The following is a 26,142-nucleotide window of genomic DNA, read 5'->3' on the forward strand; positions in this document are numbered from 1 at the left end:
TCTCCATCGGACACTTACACCAGTTGTAATTTTGCAGTTATTTTGTGATGATTTGAGCAATGTCTCCCCCACTGGTCGGACTGCAGGCTCCAGGAGGGAAGGACTGTGTGTTTCCCTCACCACTGCCAGCCACCCCAGCCAGCATCCCAGCCAGGCCCCAGTGCAGGCACCAGCACATGGTGAATGGACGAATCCTGTTCTCGGGGGCCCCTCCCACGTCCTCCAGACACCTTGTGTAAATCCTGCTGTGATCACTCCCCCATCACTCTGCCCTTTATTTACTAGACTGTCATCCCCAGGGAGTGGCAACCATGTTTGAACCAACTTTGTCTCCTTAGTGACGGCACACCGTAAGTGCGTGAGAAATGTCTGAGCGAGCGCTGTGTGTGGGTAACTGCTTATTAACAAGCAGCAGCGGAAAGATTTTGGTAAACCGCCCGGGTGACCGTGTTTAGGACCCAGATGGTTACGTAATTTTGTTTTCCTTCCTCCCTCTTCACAGATCAGAATACAGAGGAACCATATTTATAGCCATATTTATAACCATCCTTTTTTGCCCCAGAAATTTACCTATTATATTTTAAAATGACTTTCTGTGAATGAAATCAGCATCGTATCTTTCTCACTGGGATCAGCCTAATGTAAACGTAGGCAAAGTCCTAACGCGTAACCACACAGGAATCCAAGCCCCTTCGCCAGGCTGGGGGAGACCGTGAGCCAGTGTGAACAGTGGCAGCAGGAACCAGGGGCCTCAGGGGTCAGTCCTCCCAGCTGGCACCCGTCAGCACCCACTGGCCTCCGCGCCTGGTGTTCGAATTCCCAGGTGCTTACTGCCACTACTGGCTCGCCCGTCCCCATTGCCACCTTTGCTGAGGCCCGTCGGGCATGCAGGGCACCGCTGTCTCCTGGTCTGTCTCCCTCCCTTCCAGGTGGGAGGCCCCTCACATGCACCCTGGCCTCTCACACCCACCCTCGGGGCGCTCGGTCAGTCGTGGCTTCAACCCCTGTGCTCTGATGATCCGCCCCTCTGTGCATCCTTTCCCCAGCCTGCAAACCAAGGGCCTCCTTCCTGTGCTGGCTGGGCTACCAAACCGAGCGGGTCTAAGCTAAAAATCTGCATCCCTCCCTACCGCGTTCCGGCCCTCCGGGCAAGCGGGCCTTCTGCGTGCCCTCTCATGGGCGATGCTCGGCTCTCAGGCTGGAAACCACCTCGCTTGTTCTCCTTACTGTGCCACAGCCAGTCGGTCGTCTTGCCCAGCGGGTGTCTCCTGTGTTTCTCTCACCAGGAAACACTTTGTGTCCGCACGGTGACTGTCTTCACTGGCCCCCACCAGTTTCTGTTGGGTTTTGTGACAGCCTTCTACTGCTCTCCGCCTCCTGTTCTTAGTTCTTACCAGGCGTCCTTCACATTGCCACCAGAATGTTTTTCTAAATCTCATTACAGCACTCTCTGACGTCTGTGTTTAAAAGTAGCGCAAAGGGTTAACAGTGGTAGACTTCTTCCTTTAGAAGCAAATTGGTCAAGAAACTTTGACTAGGTAGAACTCAAATGAATAAATGCTGATTGAGAGCCCAGTAAATATAAGCCATAGTCTAGGACTATGAGTAACTACATCTAAGACATTGTTTATCTATATGAAATATGTTAAATTTGCTTGTAAAATTCAGGTATTCAAATAGATTAATTTTTTTGCTGCTGGAAATATTAAGAACTGACCCTGAGTCAAAATTTGCATTTGCTTCCTATCATGTTGAAGCTTTAACAAAATAAATAGGATCATAAAAGTAACATTTTATTCTGCAGAGATCTGTATTCACTTCGCAACTCTCACTGAATTAAATTACCTTTAGTTATTTGTTTATATAAGGAAAAAAGGACAAGTCAACTTGATGGAATAAGATATGGATTATTTACAAGGCCTTTGGACTTTCTCTTATTTAAGGGCATATGAATTTGTTAGCTGACTTAACTTATGTATCTTGTGCTTATGTAAGTTTGGATAATCAATAATGCCCCTTTACATAGTAATTCTCTAATAAGAAAAAATTCTTTTTTAGCATGAGTATAGAATTACCCTGCAGACCTTGTCTTGAATGACAGTAGCTTCTCAACACTATTGTTTTGCCATATTGTGGTTAAATTAAATTTATTTGAACTGGCCTGGGGACCTTACCATCTTTTAGCGCTATTGTTCCAAATTCTCAATTCATAAATAAGAAATTTTGGAACCCCATCCTTTCTCAAACTGAAAACAAACTGCATTTAATTTTATTCTTAATTGAGGAAATCAGGAAAATAAGGATAAGAAAACCAAAATGAGACCTGGAATGAGGTTAGCAAGCAAACTGAGTGCTTGGAAGACAACATTTGGCAGCCGTAGTACCGCCTCCGGTCCGGCTCTGAGCTTCCCAGGAGCCAGAGAGGACCAGGACTAGTTGTGTGAGTCACAGTGTCATGATGTAAAAGCAGCCGTGTGCTTAGACGTGCAAGTCTTCCTGGTACTAAAACCCAAGAAATTTATCTTGTGGCTCTTTGTATGCAGGGCCACATTCTTAGCATAAATTTCATAAAACCAGTTTCAAAGGGCAGTTTCTTCTGGCATCTCATAATCTTGACTAATGGCACAAGCCCACAGTGAATAAAGCAGTTCTGCAAGAGACCAAGATTGCAGGTGCCTGGTGTAGAGTACCCAGAGGGATAGGTAGAGGGCTTGCCTTTTAGTGAATCCTCCATACATAGTATTTATTTCTAAGTTTTGATTCATTTTGAATAGCAGTGGGTGTGAAGTTACGCTTCCAGGTAAGATCTAGGCTAAGTAGAAAGCTTTGCCCCCTACATTGAGGGATTTACCATGACCAGAACCAGAGACCCCTGAGAATCTCAGATCCCCTCCAGTTCAAAACCTTCCAGTTCTATACCTTAGAGTTTTTTTTAAGGGGCTATTATGATGGATGGTCTGTTTAAAGAAAAGAACTTTCAGGTGAGACACTCAAGTAAATTAGTTATAAAATGAACCCCTGTGTAACTAAATTGGTTTATTCTATAGGATTAGTGTGAGCTATGAGCCACTTAACATGTGCCCAAAATTAAGACTGGTTTCAGAAAATTTTATCTAAAGCTAATTTTTCAAATATTTTGAGCTCAGAGCCATTGTCTGTTAAGACCATTCTTGTTTGTTAAAAGCTCGATATCTGCTTTCAGGAGAATGGCTTTCTTTCCCTCTGTACTCAGAGAGAGAGAGAGAGAGATTTCACTACACTTTGTTCTTCTCAGGTGGTCATAGTTTTGTTGACATAGAGCATACTGATAGCATTTTTTCCCATTCCGAGACAATATATATATTCGTCATCTCAAAACTAGTGAAAACATTTTATATTTTCAAATTTTTTCAGTGGCAGTCAGTTAGTAAACACATTTTTTTCTGATGAAACTGCTTTGTAACCAAGTAAGCTTGGACCCAGAGGTAAAAGAATAGACCTTGAACTGTGTTAAGACTAACACAACCAGATTATTTTTCTGTCTAAAGTATTCGAAAGTAAGTTACCTCCATGTATTTCATGTTTAATGGATTAGAATTATGATGATCAGTTGTGTGTTCAAATGCTTTATGCCAAACATAACAAATGTTGAAATATAACAGTAACTGGAGGTATATGTAAATTCTTTCCAGAACTAATATTACTAATTTGCTGTAGTGTGTATTAAATGAATAGTAAAGAAAAGACACAAACATGTAGTTAGTAGGTGAAAGATTAAAATAATATCTAAAATTGCTTGTTAGACTAAAAAAATTCATAACTATCATTTTAGTCTGTTTATATAATTCTTCTGGCTAAATGTAATTGAATTCTTTTTCCTGTTGGAATAGAAATCTTACATTTATCATTGGGTCACAGGTTTTTGTGGGAGTTTTTCTCTCCTTGTATTCTAACTAAATAAAATTTTTCAATTCAACAGTTGTTATAGAGCACCTACTGTGTGCAAAGCGTAGTATGTCCTGTGGGGACACAGAGATGGACAAGGTCTGGGCTCCTGTCAGGTGAGATGAAGAACCTGGAAGATGTGCCCGTAAGTCCCAGCATCCCAGACAGCACGATGGGGGGTAAGGGGGCTGGACAGCAGTGCTGCAGATGGAGTGCCACGGGGGCCAGAGGCCGGGAGGCGGCACAGGAGGCAGACGTGCTCATTAGTGGGAACTAAATTCTGCTTGCGAGCTATAAGACTGAAACCACAACTTTACCCTGAATATTATCCTACACCCTTAATCTCATCACTACATATTACCAGAGGATTCCATCCTGTGGTGAGATCCTCATATTTTTTAAAAAGTAGTCTTCCTCTTTCCCTCTCTCCTTCCTCCAAGGCTCTGTATTCCTTCTTCCATATTTTTCTTTCCTTTCCCATATGTTTTCCCAGTCATATAGAAATACGGGATTTTGAATTCTAAATTTGTCTTTGGCCTCCCTTTGCAGAATGGCTCTCCACTCTGGTGAAATTCCTTTCATCCTTCAAGGATGTCAACCTCCCTAGAAAGACTTCCCAGACCCCCAGGCTGAGTTACTCCCTCCTTCCTCTCTGTTCTCAGAGCACTACCCATATAGTCCCGTTATAAGATAGAGTGATTTATAGTGTGTCCCAACCCCAGGAGCTTTGTGAAACCATGGCCAGTTTCCACTTGCATCTTAAGCACCTCACGCCGAGTCTGGGGCCTAATGGATGAGTGAGAGCGAATGAGCAGGGACCTTCCTTTGAGTAGTAAGTGCATCTCACAAAAGTCTTCTTTTCTCTGCATCTCGGGGATATTCGATACAAACAGAAAGAATATTTTTAAATAATGGTGAAGAGTCCCTCAAAATTAATATTTCAGATATAAAGCAGCCTAAATTTAGTCCTCTTAAATAATGAGAGTTTTTATTTTGTTTGTTTTTTTTTTTAATTATTTATTTATTTATTTATTTATTTTTGGCTGCGTTGGGTCTTCGTTTCTGTGAGAGGACTTTCTCTAGTTGCAGCAAGCGGGGGCCACTCTTCATCGCGATGCGCGGGCCTCTCACTATCGCGGCCTCTCCCGTTGAGGAGCACAGGCTCCAGACGCGCAGGCTCAGTAGTTGTGGCTCACGGGCCCAGTTGCTCCGCGGCATGTGGGAACTTCCCAGACCAGGGCTCGAACCCGTGTCCCCTGCATTAGCAGGCAGATTCTCAACCACTGCGCCACCAAAGAAGCCCGTTTGTTTTTTTTTTTTAACATCATGATAGAAAGTATATGGTACAGGCTCTTTTAAGAAATATGGCTTGAAATTAGAGTCAAAATTTTGACCACTCTTCTTTATGCAGAGTAAGATGGTTAGTTACAGTGGAGTGAAGGGACAGGCTGAGGAAAGGGCTATGGAATACCAGCCTGACACAGGACACTCAGGTAAGACCAGGTTCCACATCCACAGATCAGCATCTTCTCAAAGCCAGAGCTGCCCACAGTCCTCAGCACTGAGGCTAAGACCACTGTAGGGGAGGAAAAACTTACTCAACTCTCTTATGCTCTGTGCACGGAGCCTGTGAATTAAACTGTCAGAAGACTAACAGGAGAAACCATGTACGAATTTTATTTCATGTTTGTATTTTTGCATAGCATGGAAGGAGCTTCATAGAAAAGTGACAACCCCAAAAAAGCAGTTAGACTTGGGGGCTTGTATACCATTTTTACAAAGGACCGTAAATTGTGGAGCAGTGACTAGACAAAGCCAAGGGATTTGGGCAGCTAAGGACAGGATATTGTTGGAAATTGAGTAGGAAATATATGGGGGAAACTAACAGAAGACAAGGGTTATTTTAGTGCGGTTTGTGCAGACTCATCTCAGCATAAACTCCCCGTATCTGGTGGTAAGAATGTTCTCTTCTTCCTGGTACCAGGAGGACACCTTTCTCATGGGAAATTTATGCCCTGCTTTTGGCAGAAAAGAGAAGGGCAGAGAGCCCTTCCTGCATCTGCTGTCTCTCAGTTGGCCTTCAGCTCAAAATAACCAAATGCCAAAGTGGCATATTAGGGCGTGGAATGTTCTCCCCTTCATTATCATGATTTGACTTTGGACTTGGCTGTGGGATCTGTATGGTGGGGACCTTTTGGAAGAAGGGGCGGGGAATATATTGACCATCTCTGCTGTGACTCATGGACCTCACACATCTAAGATCAGCTGATGCACTTATTAGGCTGTGTTGCTAGAGGGTTAGAGGAGATACAGGTGCAGCTGTGCCTGGTTTGCGGCAGGTGCCCTGGATCTGTTAGCTGCTGTGAGAGGAGGGTCTGTAAGTAGCCTTTAATGAATGAGCATGACTTGCCTGTGGGAATTGTTGGCACACGCGCTGGGACCTGCCCTTTCAGCCTCCAGCCTCTGAACCTTGAAGGGGCTGCCTGGGTAGAAGTTTTGTCCAGATCAGCATTTCCCAAAACGTAATGGGTGTTACTGGAGGGGGAGAAGCCCTGTGAAGGAATCCAGGTGCCTAACTTTGCTTTCTCACATTTCCAGGTATCTTCACTGATTTAATGTGTAAATATTCTTTGTGGCTCTTCCTGAGGGAATACTGGTATTTTCACACAGTGCATGGTGGGAAATGCGGGTCCACATGTCAGATCTGACTCTCTCCTGCTTTAGGCTCTTGAAAGCACTTCTAGGCAGTTGGAGGGCTCCCCAAATCTGCCACATCACCCATTGTCTGCCTGCCATTGTTGATCTTATCCATGAGACCTCCTTATATCTAGGAAACATACATTGCTCACTTATTCTTGCTGGTGACTAATGGCAGGAGGAAAGGATAAAATAAACAAAAATGCACTTTATTTGGCTTCTTTTTAGCAGTGCTGATAGGAAATTTTAATGAAGAGATTTGAGTTTAACGACCAAGAGGAATTTTTATCGTTCGTGCTTTATTTTCCCCCATAAAGTGGAAAATCCAAAATTAATTGAATATTCTACCATACATAGTTATTCTCCTCAAATTTAAATCATTTAAAGGTCCTGTCTTACATTGGCATGGTTCACACTGTAATTTTAAAATAAAATTTTTAAAACTGTATTCTGTAGTCTAACTTTTAACGCTTATTACATGATGAAAGCTTGGGTTTGCTTTTTTGGTACCAGGTCAAGCTCATCTCTGGTAGATGAGGGGGTCGCGAGGGAAGAAGCCAGAAAATCCCATCCCTGCACATGGAGCTTTTATGTCATGGTGATACTTTTAAAAGAAATATGGCCAGATCCATAAGAAGAGGATATGTATATATGAGGACAGTTAATACTTGAGCATTATCTTTGGTTTTTCCCTCACAGGAGTAGTTTGAAGGACTCCACAAATGAAGGACATGTTTCTCTTTTGGTCCAGGAACACGTGAGGAGGGGACTGTGGGTCTGAGCTCTTCGAGTCCAGCTTGCAGGGTACCTGTGCTGTCTACACAGCCATGTCTAAAACCAAGAAACGAGGAAGCCAGGACCCCGCCGCCGCTCGATCTGTAGGCCTCGCTGCCACAAAGCTAGACAGTGTTTTATAGGTGGCCTCTACTTTGATAAATTGGTTTACATTTTGAAAAATCTTGTTTGCAGCAAAATGTCAGTGGCAATGAGGATAGATCCAAGTGGTAATTAGAAGTTTAATTTTGATGAATTGTAGGGTAAAGATCTTAAATGTTTTTATGCACCAAAAAGGAAGCCTGAACAGAAATACTCCTAAACTTTTCCTCTAGGGCCTGAGGAGAGCATCTGCTACAGGACGGTGGTACTTTTTTTTCTTTCTTTCCATTATTTATTGTTTTTTTTTTTTTTTAAAGAGACTGTTACCTTTTTAAAAATCCCCGTAGAACTGTACCTAAAATCTGCAGTTATATAAAAATGGTTTTTAGGTCATAGTGTTTTGAATATACTTTTTGTTATATGTACATAATTTTCATATTTATTATTTTAATACATAGAGACCATTAATTTACCATAATTCCTTACACACACATCTGTCTTTTCCATAACTATACCTGGGCAGCTGAACTCAGCTGGGCAAAAATCACCGAGTTTGGCAAACTGGTACCCACCGCACTGGGTGTTACCACCCTCAGCTGGCTCTTCTCATTGCATAGTGAGTTCCAGAAGTCTGCTCAGGCTCTCTGTTTCTGAAATAATTGTTTTAAACCCCTCTTCTCAAACTTCCAATCCTCCTCACTCTTTTTTAATAATTTTGTTTTCTGATGTTTACTCCAGAAGCCATAACATAAAAGAATAAACTCGTACTGGCACAAACACAGAAATATAGATCAATGGAACAGGATAGAAAGCCCGGAGATAAACCCACGCACATATGGTCACCTTATTTTTGATAAAGGAGGCAAGAATATACAATGGAGAAAAGACAGCCTCTTCAAAGTGGTGCTGGGAAAACTGGACAGCTACACGTAAAAGAATGAAATTAGAACACCCCCTAACACCATACACAAAAATAAACTCAAAATGGATTAAAGACCTAAATGTAAGGCCAGACACTATAAAGTTCTTAGAGGAAAACATAGGCAGAACACTCTGTGACATAAATCACAGCAAGATCCTTTTTGACCCACCTCCTAGAGTAATGGAAACAAAAACAAACAAATGGGACCTAATGAAACTTAAAAGCTTTTGCACAGCAAAGGAAACCATAAACAAGACAAAAACACAACCCTCAGAATGGGAGAAAATATTTGCAAATGAAGCAACTGACAAAGGATTAACCTCCAAAATTTACAAGCAGCTCATGCAACTTAATATCAAAAAAACAAACAACCCAATCCAAAAATGGGCAGAAGGCCTAAATAGACATTTCTCCAAAGAAGATATACAGATCGCCTACAAACACATGAAAGAATGCTCAACATCACTAATCATTAGAGAAATGCAAATCAAAACTACAATGAGGTATCACCTCACACTGGTCAGAATGGCCATCATCAAAAAATCTACAAACAGTAGATGCTGGTGAGGGTGTGGAGAAAAGGGAACCCTCTTGCACTGTTGGTGGGAATGTAAATTGAAACAGCCACTATGGAGAACAGTATGGAGGTTCCTTAAAAAGCTAAAAATAGAACTACCATACGACCCAGCAATCCCACTACTGGGCATACACCCTGAGAAAACCGTAATTCAAAAATAGTCATGTACCACAATGTTCATTGCAGCTCTATTTACAATAGCCAGGACATGGAAGCAACCTAAGTGTCCATCGACAGATGAATGGATAAAGAAGATGTGGCACATATATACAATGGAATATTACTCAGCCATAAAAAGAAACGAAATTGAGTTATTTGTAGTGAGGTGGATGGACCTAGAGTCTGTCATACAGAGTGAAGTAAGTCAGAAAGAGAAAAACAAATACCGTATGCTAACACATATATATGGAACCAAAAAAAAAAAAAAAGGTTCTGAAGAAACTAGGGGCAGGACAAGAATAAAGATGCAGACGTAGAGAATGGACTTGAGGACGCGGGGACGGGGAAGGGTAAGCTGGGACGAAGTGACAGAGTGGCACGTACATATATACGCTACCAAATGTAAAATAGATAGCTAGTGGGAAGCAGCCGCATAGCACAGGGAAATCAGCCTGTGCTCTGTGACCACCTAGAGGGGTGGGATAGGGAGGGTGGGAGGAGATACGGGGATATATGTATACGTATAGCTGATTCACTTTGTTATAAAGCAGAAACTAACACACCATTGTAAAGCAATTATACTCCAGTAAAGATGTTAAAAAAAAGAATAAACTCAGTTGTCTTAGCTAATTCCGCTGATTTTTTTATTTCATTTTTAGTTTGTTTGACCCATTTTTAAAATACCTGTTTACTATTTTCTTATGGGATACTATGGCCTTTCCAAAATGTTAGGAGATATTTCTAATTTATTAAACTCTGCTTTTATTTTATTACTAATAAAGCCATTAGTAATTACATATTACTATGTAAGCCATTAGCTTTAAGTATGGCTTTGACTACATACTTTCATCTAAGTATGGCTTTGACTACATTCCAAAGATTTTATGCATTATCTTTTCTATTATTTTAAAAATACTTTCTTAGTATGTAATGAACTTCTTCCTACACCCAGTTGCTGTTTATGAGTGCATTTTCAAGAATTCAGGGTTTTTCTTCATACATGTAGTGCACTGTAGTCACTGAGTATAGCTGGTGGTGTTCTTGCTGAAGTTACCAGTGCCGCCCCTGCTGCTGGCTGCAGCGAGGCCTCTTCCAGCCTTTGTCGTCTCCTCTCTAGGACTCGGGACGCTCCTGCGTGCTCTCTGCTTGTGAAGTGTGCCTCCTTGTCTTGGGTCTTTCCTCCTGCACTCTGCCTGCTCTTAATTACTGGCACTGTTTCTCCAGGGCTCTGTCCCAGGCTAGCTTCTCTTCCCATTCTCCTGCCTTCCTCCGAGCAAACTCATCTGCCCCCACGATTTTGCCTCCTTCTTCCTTATCAACGATTTTCAGGTTTATTGCCAGCTTGGACCTTCTCAGCAGAGATCCAAAACCATGTTTCTGGTAGCCTGGTGGACATATCTACCTTGTTGTCCCATTGTTAACCTCAAAATAAACTTGTAGAATCTCTTGCTTTTATCTACTGAATACTTCCTCTTTTCCCCATGGCACTGCTTTAATTTAATCCCCCATTGTACATCTCTTCTGGCTATACGTATTTAAGTATATTTCCTTCCCTAATCTCTTCTCGCACAGATTGAACCTTCACTATTGCCAATTTTTCTTTATCATGGTAAATTACTGATTTTATTATGTCATTAGGCACTTTAAAATAATTCATAAGTAATGATTATTGTAATAATTTAGAAAGCATAAATTCCAATAACCAAAAGTAATTATTGTTAACATGCTGTTTCCTTGTAGTTTTTCTGTACCTGTATTTTACATAATTGAGATCATCCCGAATGTAAAGTTATATCCTTCATTTCAGAAAACTTAACATTAGAAGGTAAAGTTAGATTCCATATTCAACACCTTCCACTAAAATTAATTCCAGAAAGATCAAAGAGTTAAACATAAAAAGATAAATCATAAAAGTTCTCAAGAATACATGGGTGAATATTTTTTGTGATCTCACAGTAGAGAAGACTTTTGTACATATATATAACCAGAAGTCATAACATGAAAAGTGATACACTTTACTGCGTAAGAACTGAACGTTTTTATGTGACAAAGCACACACAAAGTCAGATGACAGTCCAAGGAGAACATTGCAACTCATCCCAAAGGGATAGTTTCCTTAACACCTTCCTCAGTAGGTCTTACAAATCAATCAAAAAGACAAATCACTCAATTAAGAAAAGGCAAAGGTTATTAACAGACACAGAGGGCTTTAAACTTGTGAAAAGGTGGTCAGCAGCACTCATAACAAGAAAAATGTAATTAAAAGTGAAATAATGAAGAGTGGCCCCCACTTGCCGCGGCTGGAGAGGGCCCTCGCGCGGAAACGAAGACCCAACACAGCCATAAATAAATGAATTAAACCTTATTTAAAAAAAAAAAAAAAAAAGTGAAATAAAAGACCGTTTTTCATCCGTTAGGTTAGCAAAGATCAGAAAGTTTGATGACACGTGTTGGCAATGGTGTTGAAAACAAGCAACTTACATGTTGCTGGTGGAAGCTTGGACCGGTCCCTCTGCAGAGAGAACTTTGATGATATTTTATCAAATCTACCATATACATATCCTTTGCCCTACCGGTTCCATTTCTACGAATTGTTCCCACAGACACACATGCACGTAATGCTATAGTAATAGCAAGATCAGAAACAACCTAAATACCCATTAATAAGGGGCCCACTAAATGGACTGTAATTCACGCATATGGTGGAACCCTGCACAGCCCTTCATGGGTCAGCTCATTTGTACTGACAGGAAATGATTGCTCAGACACATTTTTATTCAGGAATTAGAGGTGCGCCGTATGTTTAGAACTCCACTACTTACGAAGAGAAGTATACACATAGAGGGTATAATAAGAACCCAGTATCTCTGGGAGGCTACACAGGAACCTGCCAACTGTGATTGCATCTAGAGAGAACAGACGGTCAGGAGCGGGAGGGAGACTGATAATTCTCCTTACACCTTTTTATACCTCCGACTTCAGTATCTGCAGCTTTAAGGTTTTTGAAGCATCTCTTTTAAAAGCTGCATAATGTCATCATTTATGAACATTTAAGGTTGTTTCTGTTTTTAATGCTTATAAACAGTTCTGTAATGCATATGTTTCTGTATACATCTTTGTACATATTTCAGATTGTATCTGTAGGATCACTAAGAATAGAATTAGTGGATAAAAGATTATGAACATCATTATACATTATGATGTATGATACTGTTTTCCCCACAGGAGATATAGTTCATATCCCACCATCAGGCTGTACATGCCCTTTAGTTGTTTTTTTTTTTTTACTTTATTATTTATTTATTTTTGGCTGCGTTGGGTCTTCGTTGCTGCGCACAGGCTTTTCTCTAGTTGCGGCGAGCGGGGGCTACTCTTCATTGCAGTGCACGGGCTTCTCATCGTTGTGGCTTCTCTTGTTGTGGAGCACGGGTTCTAGGCACCTGGGCTTCAGTGGTTGTGGCACTCGGTCTCAGTAGTTGTAGCTTGCGGGCTCTAGAGCACAGGCTCAGTAGTTGTGGTGCATGGGCTTAGTTGCTCTGTGGCATATGGGGTCTTCCTGGACCAGGGCTCGAACCCGTGTCCCCGGCACTGGTAGGCGGATTCTTAACCACTGCGCCACCAGGGAAGCCCGAAACTCTCTTCCTCTTATTCATGTGCACAAAGAAAGATGACCTGTCATATTATTGAATCAAGGAGTACGTAAATATCAGCTATCCAGAATTTCCAGGGAATGCATCCTTCTGGGAAGCTGAGTTCCCATAGTTTACTAGACGTTGATGCTGTAAGTATAGGAAACTTTCTTTAAATTTTGTCTCTTGGTTAGATATATTACACATTGATACGTGGACATGTGTCACAGAGTATAACTGTAATCTACTTTTCCTAGTTTTTTTTTTTATATATAAATTTATTTATTTATTTTTGGCTGCGTTGGGTGTTCGTTGCTGCACGTGGGCTTTCTCTAGTTGAGGTGAGCAGAGGCTACTCTAGGTTGTGGTGCGCGGGCTTCTCATTGCAGTGGCTCCTCTTGTTGCGGAGCACGGGCTCTAGGCTCACAGGCTTCAACAGTTGTGGCACGCGGGCTCAGTAGTTGTGGCTCCGCGGCGTGTGGGATCTTCCCGGACCAGGGCTCGAACCCGTGTCCCCTGCATTGGCAGGCGGATTCTTAACCACTGCGCCACGAGGGAAGTCCCACTCCCTTTACTTTTAAAAAAAATTCTGCTAATTTGACAGACAGAAAATTATACCTTGTTTAAATATACATTTCTTTGATTATGACCAAGGCTGAACATTCATATATTTATATCACCTATGTCTCTAAATTTAGTCACTCTTTGGGCTCTCTCATGAATTATTGGTCCATGCTGCTCACTCATTTATTTACTGTGGTCCTTCTGTCCTTCTGTTCGATTTATATGCGCTATTTATATGCTAAGGATATTAATCTTTTGTCATATTTGTTTCTAACTGGGTCAGGTCTTTAAGGACGAGTAGGAGTTAGCCAAGAGATCAAGCTGGAGGAGGACATACCACATGTGGAGAAATAGCAGGCCTTCCTTCAGGAAGAACTGAGAAAACTCCAAGTCTTCCCATAAAGCTACAGTCAGTGGTTCATTCTGGAAGTGGTGCTGGATGGGGTGGGATTGATGAACAGGAATATACCGTCCATGCTAATGCACTTGACCCTTATCCTGAAGATAATAGAAAACCGTTAGGGAATTGTAAACAGGGAAGTATGTAGTGGGTTTTCTTTACAGCTGCTCCCAAAACTGAGAGCCTTTGGTCTCCAGAGTGGGTTTCCTAATAGTAACTTCACCTCCGCACCCACACCCTTCTCATTGGGCACTGTCCTCCTTCTTAAAAATAATTCAACTCAGTTATTTCACTTAACACTTACTGCTTATGTCACTAGCTCTTTCCCTCATAATGCTCTCAGCTGCTTTTCCTAACACATGCTTGGCACTTGAACTATTTGTAGCAGTACTTGGAGCAGTGTTGGGAGATAAGATGATCTTTTTAAGCTTTGTGATGCCAGAGACAATTTTTTTTTAATGGCTTTGCAAATAAGAACTTGGCTTATCCCAAGTACTTGTCAAAGGTTGGATAGTAGGGGTTTATTGGCCCCTGGAGGAGACACAGCTTGGAGTTGAAAATCCCAGACTGTGTTCAGCTGGGTTCAGAATCTAGCTCTGCCACTTACTGGACATTTGATCTTGGCCTTTTTTTTTTTTTTTTTCCCAATCTCTGAGTTGTAGTTTGCGGATTAAATCAGATAATGTATATCCAGTTCTGAGCACAGTACCCTGTGCATGGTACGTGTGCCAGAAATCATAGGTATTATTTGTTATCCCTTTGGACCCTCAAAACAGCCCTGCAAATGACTAGAAAGCAGCCCTTTTCTTTGTGGATTTTGAAAATAGAAATCTGAGGTTATACTTATCTCTACTGCATTCAGTATTACCTGCTTAAAGTTCTTTTTTTATCCTTTCTTCAAATATTTTTCCTCTGACCTTGGAGTTTAAGGTTTTAAAAGTAAATATCTTGGCATTGTCATCTGGTTGTTAAATCTCAATGAACCGTCTCAATTTTTTATAATCACTTCTGAAACATTTTCTCCATTAGAACTTTAATTACCTACAGTCCACTTTGTTCACACTTATTATTCATAGGTTATATACCTTTGCCCTCTTCTGAAGGTTATTTTTTTCTCACATATTTCTCATCAACTTATCTTTCTGTGTTTTAGACTTGATTTCCTAGTTTGTCCTGTCTTCTGGCTTCTGTAATAACTGTTAACTTTTACTTCCATCAGCTGTGTACATAATTATCCTCTAACATTGCAGTCTTTGTTTGGTGGGGGTTTTTTTTTTTCCTTTTTTTGCTTTTCTTAAAAGAGGGCAAATGTAATGTAGCTCCTATACTATTTATCTTTCAATTTTCTTTAAAAGTCAACCTATTGAATAATTTACATACAATAAAGCATCCACTTTAAGTGTGAGGCTCAACCTTTTGACCAATATACAGTCAAGAACTGTTCCATTGCCCCAGAGAGTCTCCTCAGCCCCTCTGAGTTCCCTTTGCCTGGCTCTTATTTCCTCTTTCATGATTTGGGTGTGGATTTCATCCTCCAGCCGCCCCTGAGGCCAGTAACCTTGTTGATCTCCACCTCCCACAGTGCTTACATGATAGGCCTCCTAGACTTCTTCATTGGATTCTCATGGTGAATTTTGTAATCATTCCCTTTCAGAGGTTAATTCAATCTTTGTGCTACAACCCTTTTCATTCTATTTCTTTATCAGTTTCTTAACTCTTTGTTGTGATTATTAGTATTTTTCTTGAAGGTCTCTTTGATATGATATTTGGATAAGTTTGTATATTTAGTAAATATTTATTAAGCACCCTCTGAGCCAGGCACAAGGAAGATAAAAGTCCATACTGCGTGGGGCTACCATTCCAGTGGGAACTTAAACGTTCATAAGAAGGAAGCTTTCTGCTGTGTTCCTTACCCAGAGTACTTATGACCTTCAAATGGTCCTTGAGCTTTTCCTCTAAAGCTGTTACTATGCATTTTATTATGCACAGCATACGTACACCATAATCCCAAGACTCTTGCATTAATCTGAGGTGAGAGCCTGAACCAAGATTAGAGCTGAGGGTTTGGAGAAGTGGAAGATAATGCAGAAGACTGTAGGTTGAAACGGTAAGATTTTGTGATTGTCTAAACGTAAGGAGTTAAGGGAAAGGAAGGAATTTAGGATGGATACCCAGATATCTGACTTGGACGGTTGGCTGTCTGAGAATGCTCCTACCTAGGAATGAAATGCTGGCCACTGGGGAGAAGGGAGAAGAAGATGATAACTTCAGTTTGGAAAGCGTTCAGTGGGAGAATTTGTCGTGGGCATAGTGAGTGCCTTTTGTTGGCAAGTCCGAAAGGCAGTTGGGTTCTATGGATTGGGGTTCTACCAAAACTTTCTAGAGAAAGTTCTGGTAGCCAATGGCATATATACATATATGGTAGTTGAAACCTTGGGCGTAGACGCGTTTACTGGAAGACATGTTATTAAAATGAGGTCCAATATGGAGCCCTAGAGAATACAACATACAAGAGGTAGCAGAGTCGGATCAGCCCGCACAGAAGACTAGGAGGAAACAGCTAGTTAGACCTAAAGGATAAGAGGAGAGACGAGCCAGCTGCGGAACTCTCCATCCGCAGAGCAAAGATAGACACCTCAGTAACAGTTTGCAAACACTATCATGTCTCACTATAAAAGTTGGCTTTAAAGATCTTACTGTACCACATATTACGAAAGTTTTTGTTACCTAAAATGGGTGGCCTATGTATGCACTGAGGGGCCTTTAGATGTTAAGGCTTGATGAATCTTAAGGCTTGATCTCCAGAAGTGAGCAGACAGCAGTGTCACGGGGGCACACAACGTGGTTTCCTCAGGCAGCGTGGCCTCAAGGGTGTGTAGGGTGAACAGATGATCCGGAAGCAGCAGTAGGGTCCAAGGGCGTAGCCGGACTCTCCTCTCAGCCCCGTGGAGTCCGGAGGCAGATTGAAGCAGCTTCCCCCTGATGGCTGCGAGGGAAGCGTGTCTTCAGGAGCAGGGCGCCTCCGAGTTAAGGCAGGTGCATGGAGGACGTCCTTCCAAGCAGGTGCAGGACTTTGCCCCAAAGAGGCCAAGAGAAAGGGTTGAGTCGTTTTGTTACTGGGATACTTGGCTTGGGGCTGTGGAAGGGGGGAACGCACAGATGCTTCTACAGGATGGATGAGCAGAGAAGCCAGCGTGTGGGGTGGTGACGAAGGATGTCAGAAGTGAGGAAATTACATCAGCTGGTTTCCAGATCCCACCTCTTGCCCGCTGAAGCCAATGTGAGCCTCCAGGTGCTGGGCGGCGGTGGTTATCGTGGCCTGCATTTGGCCGACAGAGGTCTGGAAAGAGGCGAAGCAGGACCTCAGGCACTCTAGAGCCGTCGTTACTGCCGGCCGTATTGCTCTGCGCCAGGGACATTGGAGTGGCTGGAAGAATCTCACAGAGGAGTTTGATCCTTGCAGTGGGGAAAGGATAGCCAGTAGAACCTGTGTACACTGGAGGTCTGTTGGCACGGGGGGGGAAGGGGAGGGGGAGAAGAAAAGACTCGTGGGAATCTCCTGCACAAAGTAGCGCTAAGGAACTGCCAAGCTTCGGGAGGGTACAGGCAGAGCAGCGATGTGTGAGCAGAATCCCCTGCTGTTTCTGTGGATGCCATCCACTTTCTCGTGGTGGCCGTTGCTCTTCTGTTGCCCCTTACGTGTTAATTTTTTGTGTCTTATTTCAGGCAGCCTCTGACTCACGCTAGGGTCGCCCTAGTGCAAGCCATTGTGCAGCAGCTGGCTGCCATCTCCATGGCGGCATCTCACGTTTTTCCTCGAAATGTTCTTGCTCAGTGATACAGTCAAGGGACTGATGGCAAGAACGTGTTCGAGGATAAGTGGTTTCCCTTGGCAGCGGTGAAAAAAACGCAAATGATAAAAACCAAGGCGGGGCAGGATTGAAATAATTGGTGGTTAGCCCCTTCTTAGAAAATGAGAAGACTCGGCCGGATTTGTGATTACCTTCACAAAATGACGACCATTTGAGATAAGAATCATATAGCTAAAAACTGTTCATGCAGTAGTGGTTTTATGGTCCAGAACCAGTGCGGTGTCTTCTCTTGGGGCAAAGGGAAATGCCTGTGTTCTAGACGTGGAGGGGGAGGAGGAGCAAGAAAGGGGGGAGGGAACCTTTCCGTCACTCATTCCACGGGTGTAGCCAGAACTTGAATGACAGCTTTTGATTGCTTCAGACACATTTAAATGGAAGATCAAGAGCTTCGTTCCTTTAGGCATAGACTTTGGAGATTTGGGGAGACTAGAATACACAAAAGCACACTTAGAACGCTGACCTTGACCCCAAATGATACAAATTGTTGAATGTCTTCAGCTATTTTCTAATTTCCTTAAACTTTAGAAGAACTTAGGTCGTTGCATTCCGAGACATACTCCTCTGTTCCTAGCTATTCTGGCTAGTTGCTGGCTTTTAGAAGAATGAATTTAGTAATGACTACTATTGCCCATTTTATTTTTTCCAAAAAGAAGAATTAAAACACTGGATGATTCCCTGAGGTAAATTCCTGTTGTGAAACCAAGTCTGCATATGGAACGAAATATTAGAATTCAACTGTTTTGTTCCTTCTCTATTCCCATCACCACCAGAAACTGTTTTGGAGGAGCGTGTGGGTGTGAGGGAGAACAGACATGTTGTGCGACACAAATAACCAGTATGTTGTGCACGGAAGGTGCCAGAGATTGCTTTAGCCGCCCAGCTGCTGCCTGCTGTCTTGTTAGATTAGCAGCTGTACCTGAGGAAAATCTATATAAATCTATGTATGTATATCCATTTCCAATCCTCGTGACCCTGAGATAGATGCCGAGCACCCAGAAGCTCCGTGGCAAACACCCCAGAAGGTTCCCGTGGGGCTAAGATGAAAGACTCCGCAGCAGCTCACATCCTAAAGTGCAGGCTCCTAAACTGTCTGCTTTTCTCCTTATGGTTCTTAACGTTACAAGATTTCGTTTTCTCTTGCTTTTAAATGCAGATGGACTTGATATTTGAATGTTTGATTTTCTTTTACGTTAGGAAAGTTTATCTAAAACAAAATTAGTCCTCTCCAAAGTAAGGTTGCCCAGTTCAGTTGTATCCATCCCCCAGCTCCCAAGGAAATTGCATTCCCCTTTCCTCATTGCTTTGCCGCTTTTTCCGTTCTTCTGTTTCTAAATGGAACTAATGGTTTCACGTGGATTCTTTAGCTGGTGTTTCAAGGTAAGTGCAGAGCAACCTGAGATCATACAGACACTGGAGACAGTCGCGTCTGGTCTGTCTGACTTGGGCTGCATCTCCTTGGTCCTCGTTTCTGTCTGGTGAGGCCGGGCAGGCGTCGGGGTTAAGGCCATCACTCTCTGAGTGTGGGAGTCCAGAGGTTACCGACTTTTGAATCGTCTACTGTGGCTAATTATCCACACGACAGCCTGGTGTGACCCCGAGGGTGCAGGGTGAAGCACAGGCCGACGTGAGGAGAGGGGGTACTAATTGCATTAAGGTGTAACAAGAAGAGGAAGAAGAAAAAAATAGCTTTTATATCTTGAGTTTTTCTATGTACAGGTTTCGTACCAAATTCCAGACACACGTTATAAAGCCTAACCTTCCCAGCAGCCCTGAGAGGTGGGCAGTATTATGCCTGTTTGACAGGCGTAAGATGAGGAAACAGGGGCTTATGTTAAGAAGGTTGCCCAGGTTCTCACGAACAGAAGGAGCTTGGAAAAGAGTTCAAACCCAAGCCTGTCTGATGTGCAAGGCTCGCGCTGAAACCGCTGCCCTGAACTGCATGCGATGTGTGTTGGGCGGGGCTGGGGGGGTGTCTATGCGTGTGCACGTGTGTGCACTTTAGAGATGGAGAAGAGCATTTCGGTGTCATCGCCACGCTCAGCGGTGGCAGGATGGCAGTATGGATCCGTGCCTGTTACGTTCCACAAGAGAAGGTGGGATGAGACTGGAACGCTGACCCAAGCGTGGCCTCGATCACCGCCTTGGTACACGCACGTGCAGTGCGTCGTGGCACCTGTCGATTGTCGTGTTGTCTCTGCACGTCGAAGGTTCAGTTATCCGTGTTAATGGAGGGAGGCCAGATGCGAATAAACGTGAAGAGCCGATAATCTAAGGAGTGTTTCAGTAGCACTGTACCATCACACCTGACTTGTGTGGAGAAGATTCATCTCCCCGAATCTGTCTGCTCCGTCGTCCCAGGACAGTCATGGATGGGCCTGTCCCAGGAGCAGAGGGCAGAGGTGACGATCCACGGGGGCCCAGCAGGCGGCTGATTCCTAAGGGACCACTTTTGAATTCATTTCGAAAAGCATCGTTTCAGACACACTGACAACACCTTTTCCTTTTTCCCCTGGATTCGTTTAGAACTTACGCCATCAGGAGGACAAGAGATGCCTTCAGAGAAAATAAGAATGTAAAGGATCCTGTGCAAATTCAAGCCCTAATGAATAAAGCCAGAAGAGACCTTGGAATAATCCGTCGACAGGTAAGATAGTTCAGTGATGTACGGTTCTTCGTTAAGAGCTTTAAGCTTTGACAGGTCCCCCTTGATGGGCGTTTGCGATTCACACCACGGGATCATGAAACTCTCTTCCTCTTTTTTATTTATTTTTATTTTTGGCTGTGTTGGGTCTTCGTTGCTGTGCGCAGGCTTTCTCTAGTTGTGACGAGCGGGGACTACTCTTCCTTGTGGTGCGCGGGCTTCTCACTGCAGTGGCTTCTCTTGTGGAGCACGGGCTCTAGGCGCCTGGGCTTCAGTGGTTGTGGCACGTGGGCTCAGTAGTTGTGGCTCGCGGGCTGTGGAGCGCAGGCTCGGTAGTCGTGGCGCACGGGCTTAGCTGCTCCGCGGCACGTGGGATCTTCCCGGACCAGGGCTCGAACCTGTGTCCCCTGCATTGGCAGGCGGATTCTTAACCGCTGCGCCACCAGGGAAGCCCGAAACTCTCTTCTTCTTATGCATGTGCACAAAGAAAGATGACCTGTCATATTATTGAATCAAGGAGTACGTAAATATCAGCTATCCAGAACTTCCAGGGGATGCATCCTTCTGGGAGGCTGAGTTCCCATAGTTTACTAGACGTTCATGCTGTAAGTATAAGAAACTTTCTTTAAATTTTGTCTCTTCGTTAGATACGTTACACATTGATAACGTGGACATGTGTCACAGAGTATAACTGTAATCTACTTTTCCTAGTTTTTTTTTTTTAATGTATATACATTTATTTATTTATTTTTGGCTGCGTTGGGTCTTCGCTGCTGCGCGCGGGCTTTCTCTAGTTGCGGCGAGCGGGGGCTACTCTTCGTTGTGGTGCGTGAGCTTCTCATTGCGGTGGCTTCTTTTGTTGCAGAGCACGGGCTCTAGGCTCATGGGCTTCAATAGTTGTGGCACGCAAGCTCAGTAGTTGTGGCTCCGCGGTGGGTGGGATCTTCCCGGACCAGGGCTCGAACCCGTGTCCCCTGCGTTGGCAGGCGGATTCTTAACCACTGCGCCACCAGGGGAGGCCCTTTCCTAGTATTTTGAAGTCACAATTCAAGATAATGTTGCCCTTTTCTCGAAGACGCCGCTGTGAACCTAAATTTTGTTGCATGTGGAAGGTGTATCTGCAGGTGCAAACGGTGTGAAGCACAGCTGCTTAGGCACGGACCCCAGAGGGACCCGGCGAGGGGGTTTTATTTCCCTCTTGTCGACGTGCTGGCGGTTGCCTTGGCTCGTGCTTGCTTTGCTCTTTCTCGTGAGGTAGATGCAGCATCTGCAGCAGCCTGGCCCCCTGGGTGGTGTGAAGTGTCCTTGTCTCTGCAAAACTAATCAGGGGGCCAAAGGCTAAAGCAGCCTGCTGTCGATTGGTTTTCTCACCCTCTAAAAAATCATCCTTTTCACTCTTTTTCTCTGAGTCAGCAACAGTCACACCATAAGCTCCATTTCTGCTTCCCTTCGTTTTTCTCTCCTCCTTGCAGTAAATTTGTTCAGGGGTAGAGGGAAACCCCTTACGTTTTCCTAAGATCTGTGAGTGTGTTGGAAAGGGCTTCTTTAGCATTGTCAGGAGATGCCGGCTTGGCTGACATTACGTCATATCATGATATATGACATGTGTATCAGGATATATGTTTACATCTCTGACCCTTCTTCATGCTTGACTCTAAACGATTCAAAAAAGAAGCAGTGCTAAAAACTAGTTTTCATTTTATGTCAAAATTAATAGTCTTGTTATGTTGCCTACATAATGGAACAATCCCTTCTAGAATAACATTTCAGATTCTGACAACTCTCCTTGAGTTCTACAGTTATCTAGCAATAGGGTAACTTGGCCACATTCGGACAAGCCTAGGAAATGATCTTTAACTAAGAGCATGAAAAGATAATAGGATAGTCAGAAAAAGAAGCTGGTCTGCACATTTGCATGTATGTTGATAGTGGCAGAGAAAGGAGTTGCCATTTTAAAAACTCTAGAACAATGGCATTTTCCATGCATCAGTGGTTGAATTTTGTGGGATGCTTTAGCACTGGAACTTGGAAAAACAAGCAGCCTGCGTCCTTATTTTGCATAAACTCAGGAAGATTCAGTTCTTTGGCACTTTCCCATGCAGAAGTTGGCAAGCGCCTTCGGAACAAACAGGCTGGTTTTATCTTTTACTGTAAAGTTGCTCAGAGTAGAAGGTGCTTAGAAAAGGGACCTGTAAGTAATCCGTGCCACCATTTCTTTAGTTATGCAATTGTCTGTGTTACTTCTTAGTTTGAAATGCTTTCAGAAAAGAAGAAAAAAAAGAAAGGATAGACTGGGTCTCACCAGACATTCCCAGGGAATCCACACAAAACAGACTCAAGCTCTGGAGCCACGGGTCGGGCCCTCCCCAGGACAGCCTGCCAGGTGCACCTTCCTTGATGGGGGGCAGAGCCTGTGCGGCCCACTTCCGGGCCCAGGGCGTCTGTGTTAACTAGCAGAGCGGCGGGTGCTTCCCTTTCACGTCAAGATTGCTCCTGAACCCGAGCTTCATGTTGACCCGAGTTAGCTTATGAGATGCAGGCGATTCCCCAAGCCCCCTCGCTCTAAGCCTGCGAAGCTGGCCTTGGCCTAAAGGCCTAAAATAGCGTCTGTGTTTTCTTCACACTGGCCACTGTGGCAGCTTCTAACTCGCCTCCCGGTCTGCCCCAGTGGTCTCTTCTCCACCGGCTGCCAGGGTGAAACATCAGAGCAGGTTACAGCCCCGCTCAAAACCCTGCAGGGGCTTCATCCCCGACGACGAGCCTGCAGTCCTCGTGAAGTCGGCAGAGGCCCTCCACGGCCTGTCTCCCTCACCCGCGCCATTCCACGACCCCTTGCTGCCCCGGCACCCTACCCCCAGCCGGTGACCCTCTGGGAGCCTTTGTCCCCTTGCCTGGAATAGTCTCCCCAGGCCTTCGCAGAGCTGGACCCCCTCTTCACTCAGGCTTTCACTGAGGTTGCTCGTCATCACAGAGGGCTTCCCTGACCACACTTGGCTCTGCCCCCTGCCCCCTTACCCCCGCCCCCTTACGCCCGCCCCCTTACCCCTGCCCTTTACCCCTGCCCCCTTTCCCCTGCCCCCTCACCCCCGCCCCCTCACGCCCGCCCCCTTACCCCCTTACCCCTGCCCCCTTACCCCCGCCCCCTTGCGCCCGCCCGCTTACCCCCGCCCCCTTACCCCCGCCCCCTTACGCCCGCCCCCTTACCCCTGCCCCTTACCCCTGCCCCCTTACCCCCGCCCGCTTACCCCTGCCCCCTTACCCCCGCCCCCTTACCCTGCTTCAGAGTTCCTCACGGCACTTATCAGCACCAAAAATAGCATCACTTGTTGCCCTGTCTGTTTTCTCCTCTTCCACGAGGACAGGGGTCTCAGCTGTCATGGTCACCGCTGCCCAGGAGGCAGGAGCATGGGCTGTGGGGCCCGCCTGCCTGGGTTCCAGTCCTGACTCCTCTGGTCACAGTGTGACCTTCAACCAGGTATTCAACCTCTCAGTGCCTAACGTAAAACGCAGGTGGGAACAAGCCCAACTTCGTGGGTTATGGTGAGGATAAAGTAGGTTAATATATGTGAAGCCCTTAGAAAGATGCTGGCACATCATAAATGCTTGTATCATTGTTAATCAGAAGAGCTAGACCAGCCCCGCATGGAGTTGGCTCTTAATTATTTGTGGACTAAATGAATCTATGAAGTTCGTCCCCTGGGGTCGAACACCTCAGTCCAGGGGTCTGTGCCACCAAAATCGTGGTATCTTGTTGGCTGCCCACAACCTCGCATGGTTCATGCAAAGGATCCATGAAAGGAAAGTGGAAATCTGATGAGGATCTTGAGACATCACCCTCATGAACTACAATATCCTTCCCATCAAGTCCCTTTTCCACTTGATACTTGGACTCAAAGACCGTCCACCAGGATGCACGTCGATCTCAGCATCATTTTCCGTGGATGAGAAAGCCTACAGCCACCTTTCCAGGCGCCAGACACGCACACCCGTAAGGGCAGCACTCAAACTGAAATCGTCCTCTCAACACTGGTCCCCACCTCCTGCTGTCCAGTCCTTAAAGTGGGTCTCGCTTCAGTCAGCCGTGACACTAATGACACCACTGTAAGCACGGTAAGATTTCGCATTTTTTAAAGAAGTCTCTGAGAAAAGAGTTTCTTCTGGTTCTCTTGGGGTAGAGAAGCCACGCTGCAGGAAAGCTGGATGCCTTGTCTAAGGGCAGCTGGCCAGACCTGACCTCAGGTCCCTAATCCCTGAGGGCAAACTCAGAAGTTCAAGGATGTGAGCTCCTGAGTCAGTAGAAACCAAAGGATAGAGATACTCTTAAGTCATCTCCCAGTTTTGTTCCCCAGATATTTAAGGACCACATCATCGTAGCCCAGCCTCTCCTCAGAGGTCATCCTTCCTTTGTATCCTTACTGTGCAGAGATACTTAGTCTTCATGGGGCAACCCTGAAGGATTCTAGTAGCACCAGCATTTCTCACTGGCCTTTCACGCTGCTCCTAAGGATTACTCTGATGGCAAGAAGTAAAAGGGCAGATCGCGTTGCCCCTGTATGAGCCAGTCAGGCTGCTTTCATTCATTCTCCTTAATTATGGCCTGTGGACTAGGAGCCAGACACACGCTTGTTCTTTCTTTGCCACGGACCACCTCTTCCCCTGAAAGTTAGAATCCTCTCTCTTTCCAGCTACGTGCATCCTATCCTATCCCGTAACTAGCAGAGACGTTCTCCCACTTTTCTATAAACTCCCATTATTTCCGTATAAAATGGTTCTGTAAAGACATCTGGACCCTGGCAGCTCTTGTGAGTTCTTTCTCTGCTGGAAGCAAGTTCTGGACTAGCCCCCATTAAACCTAGTTTCCCTGTCTGCTTCCCAAGTGGGATCCGAAAAGTGGGAGAGGCCCTTTGTGTGTGTGCCAGCCGGCGCCAGGAAGGACGCACAGAAGCCGGACAAACAGCTGTCACCATCTAGGCAGCAAGGAAGTAACTGAGGACTTTCTACCTGAGACAGGAAACGGGGCTCCTTGGGTGTTTCACACCAGAAATAGGAGCAAGAAAGTCAACCAGACTTTGCTTTCATCTTTGTTCTTTTTTCCATATTGCTGTTCTGGAGATATTCCTTCTGATTCCCCTCTATAAGACATTTATTCGACTAACGATCAGTTAATCACCCCCACTTATTACAGCTCTGCAGTTGGTCATGCCCCTGAGGATTGTAAACAACCGTAACCAGCCTTATTGTGAAGTGCTGCTTAGCTGTGCTCCATAACCGCAGGGGGAAGAGGGGGTTCCCACCCCAGGTAACTCACAGAGGTTGTGTGTTTATCAAAGAGAAAACATTTTCCAAGCGTTTCAAAGTACGGTTATATACCTAGCTTAATAGCCACATGTCTGTGAGAGAAAAAGAAGTAGAAGAGACAGTTGGGACTGGGAAACTGCATCTGCAGTAACCGAGTAGGTGCCGGGCCTGTGTTTTCTACACTCTGATGAGATTTCCTTGAATACGTGAATTACGATTGTGACTTCAGCTAAATCTTAAATGTGTAGCACCTTTTTCTTTAAACCTGGTGAAAACTAAAATACCTGTGCAAAGTGTGGGTTTATTTACAGCTGTGTGATACTCTCTGTTCATCAGAGTGCACCCTGGCAAGGCAACCCTTCCGTTCTTCTGGGCTCTGAGAGAGCAGACCTGGGTAACAGAGGTTCCCAACCACTCATTCACGTAGGCTAGTGAATTGAGCACTGAACTTACACCCAGATAATGTTTGGTTACTCTACCAGTGATGGGATATACGTGTATCCAACTAAACAAGGTTCGTGTGTAACATAAGTACTTGGATGAAGAAATATATTGTTACTGTAGTATGTAATTTTACACTGAG

General features: G+C 44.4%; 1 protein-coding gene across 2 annotated transcripts in view; it reads left to right on the plus strand.

The window, feature by feature from the left end:
* Nucleotides 1–26,142, plus strand: part of LYRM4 (LYR motif containing 4) — a 119,046-nt gene that overhangs the window by 12,365 nt on the left and 80,539 nt on the right. For both annotated transcript variants that reach the window (XM_068558493.1, XM_068558494.1), the window contains exon 2: nt 20,144–20,264. In XM_068558493.1, the coding sequence (XP_068414594.1) occupies nt 20,144–20,264 (121 nt within the window). The remainder of the gene's footprint in view (nt 1–20,143; nt 20,265–26,142) is intronic.

The sequence above is a fragment of the Eschrichtius robustus genome, chromosome 12 (assembly GCF_028021215.1).
Source record: "Eschrichtius robustus isolate mEscRob2 chromosome 12, mEscRob2.pri, whole genome shotgun sequence".
In the NCBI taxonomy this organism is placed as follows: Eukaryota; Metazoa; Chordata; class Mammalia; order Artiodactyla; family Eschrichtiidae; genus Eschrichtius; species Eschrichtius robustus.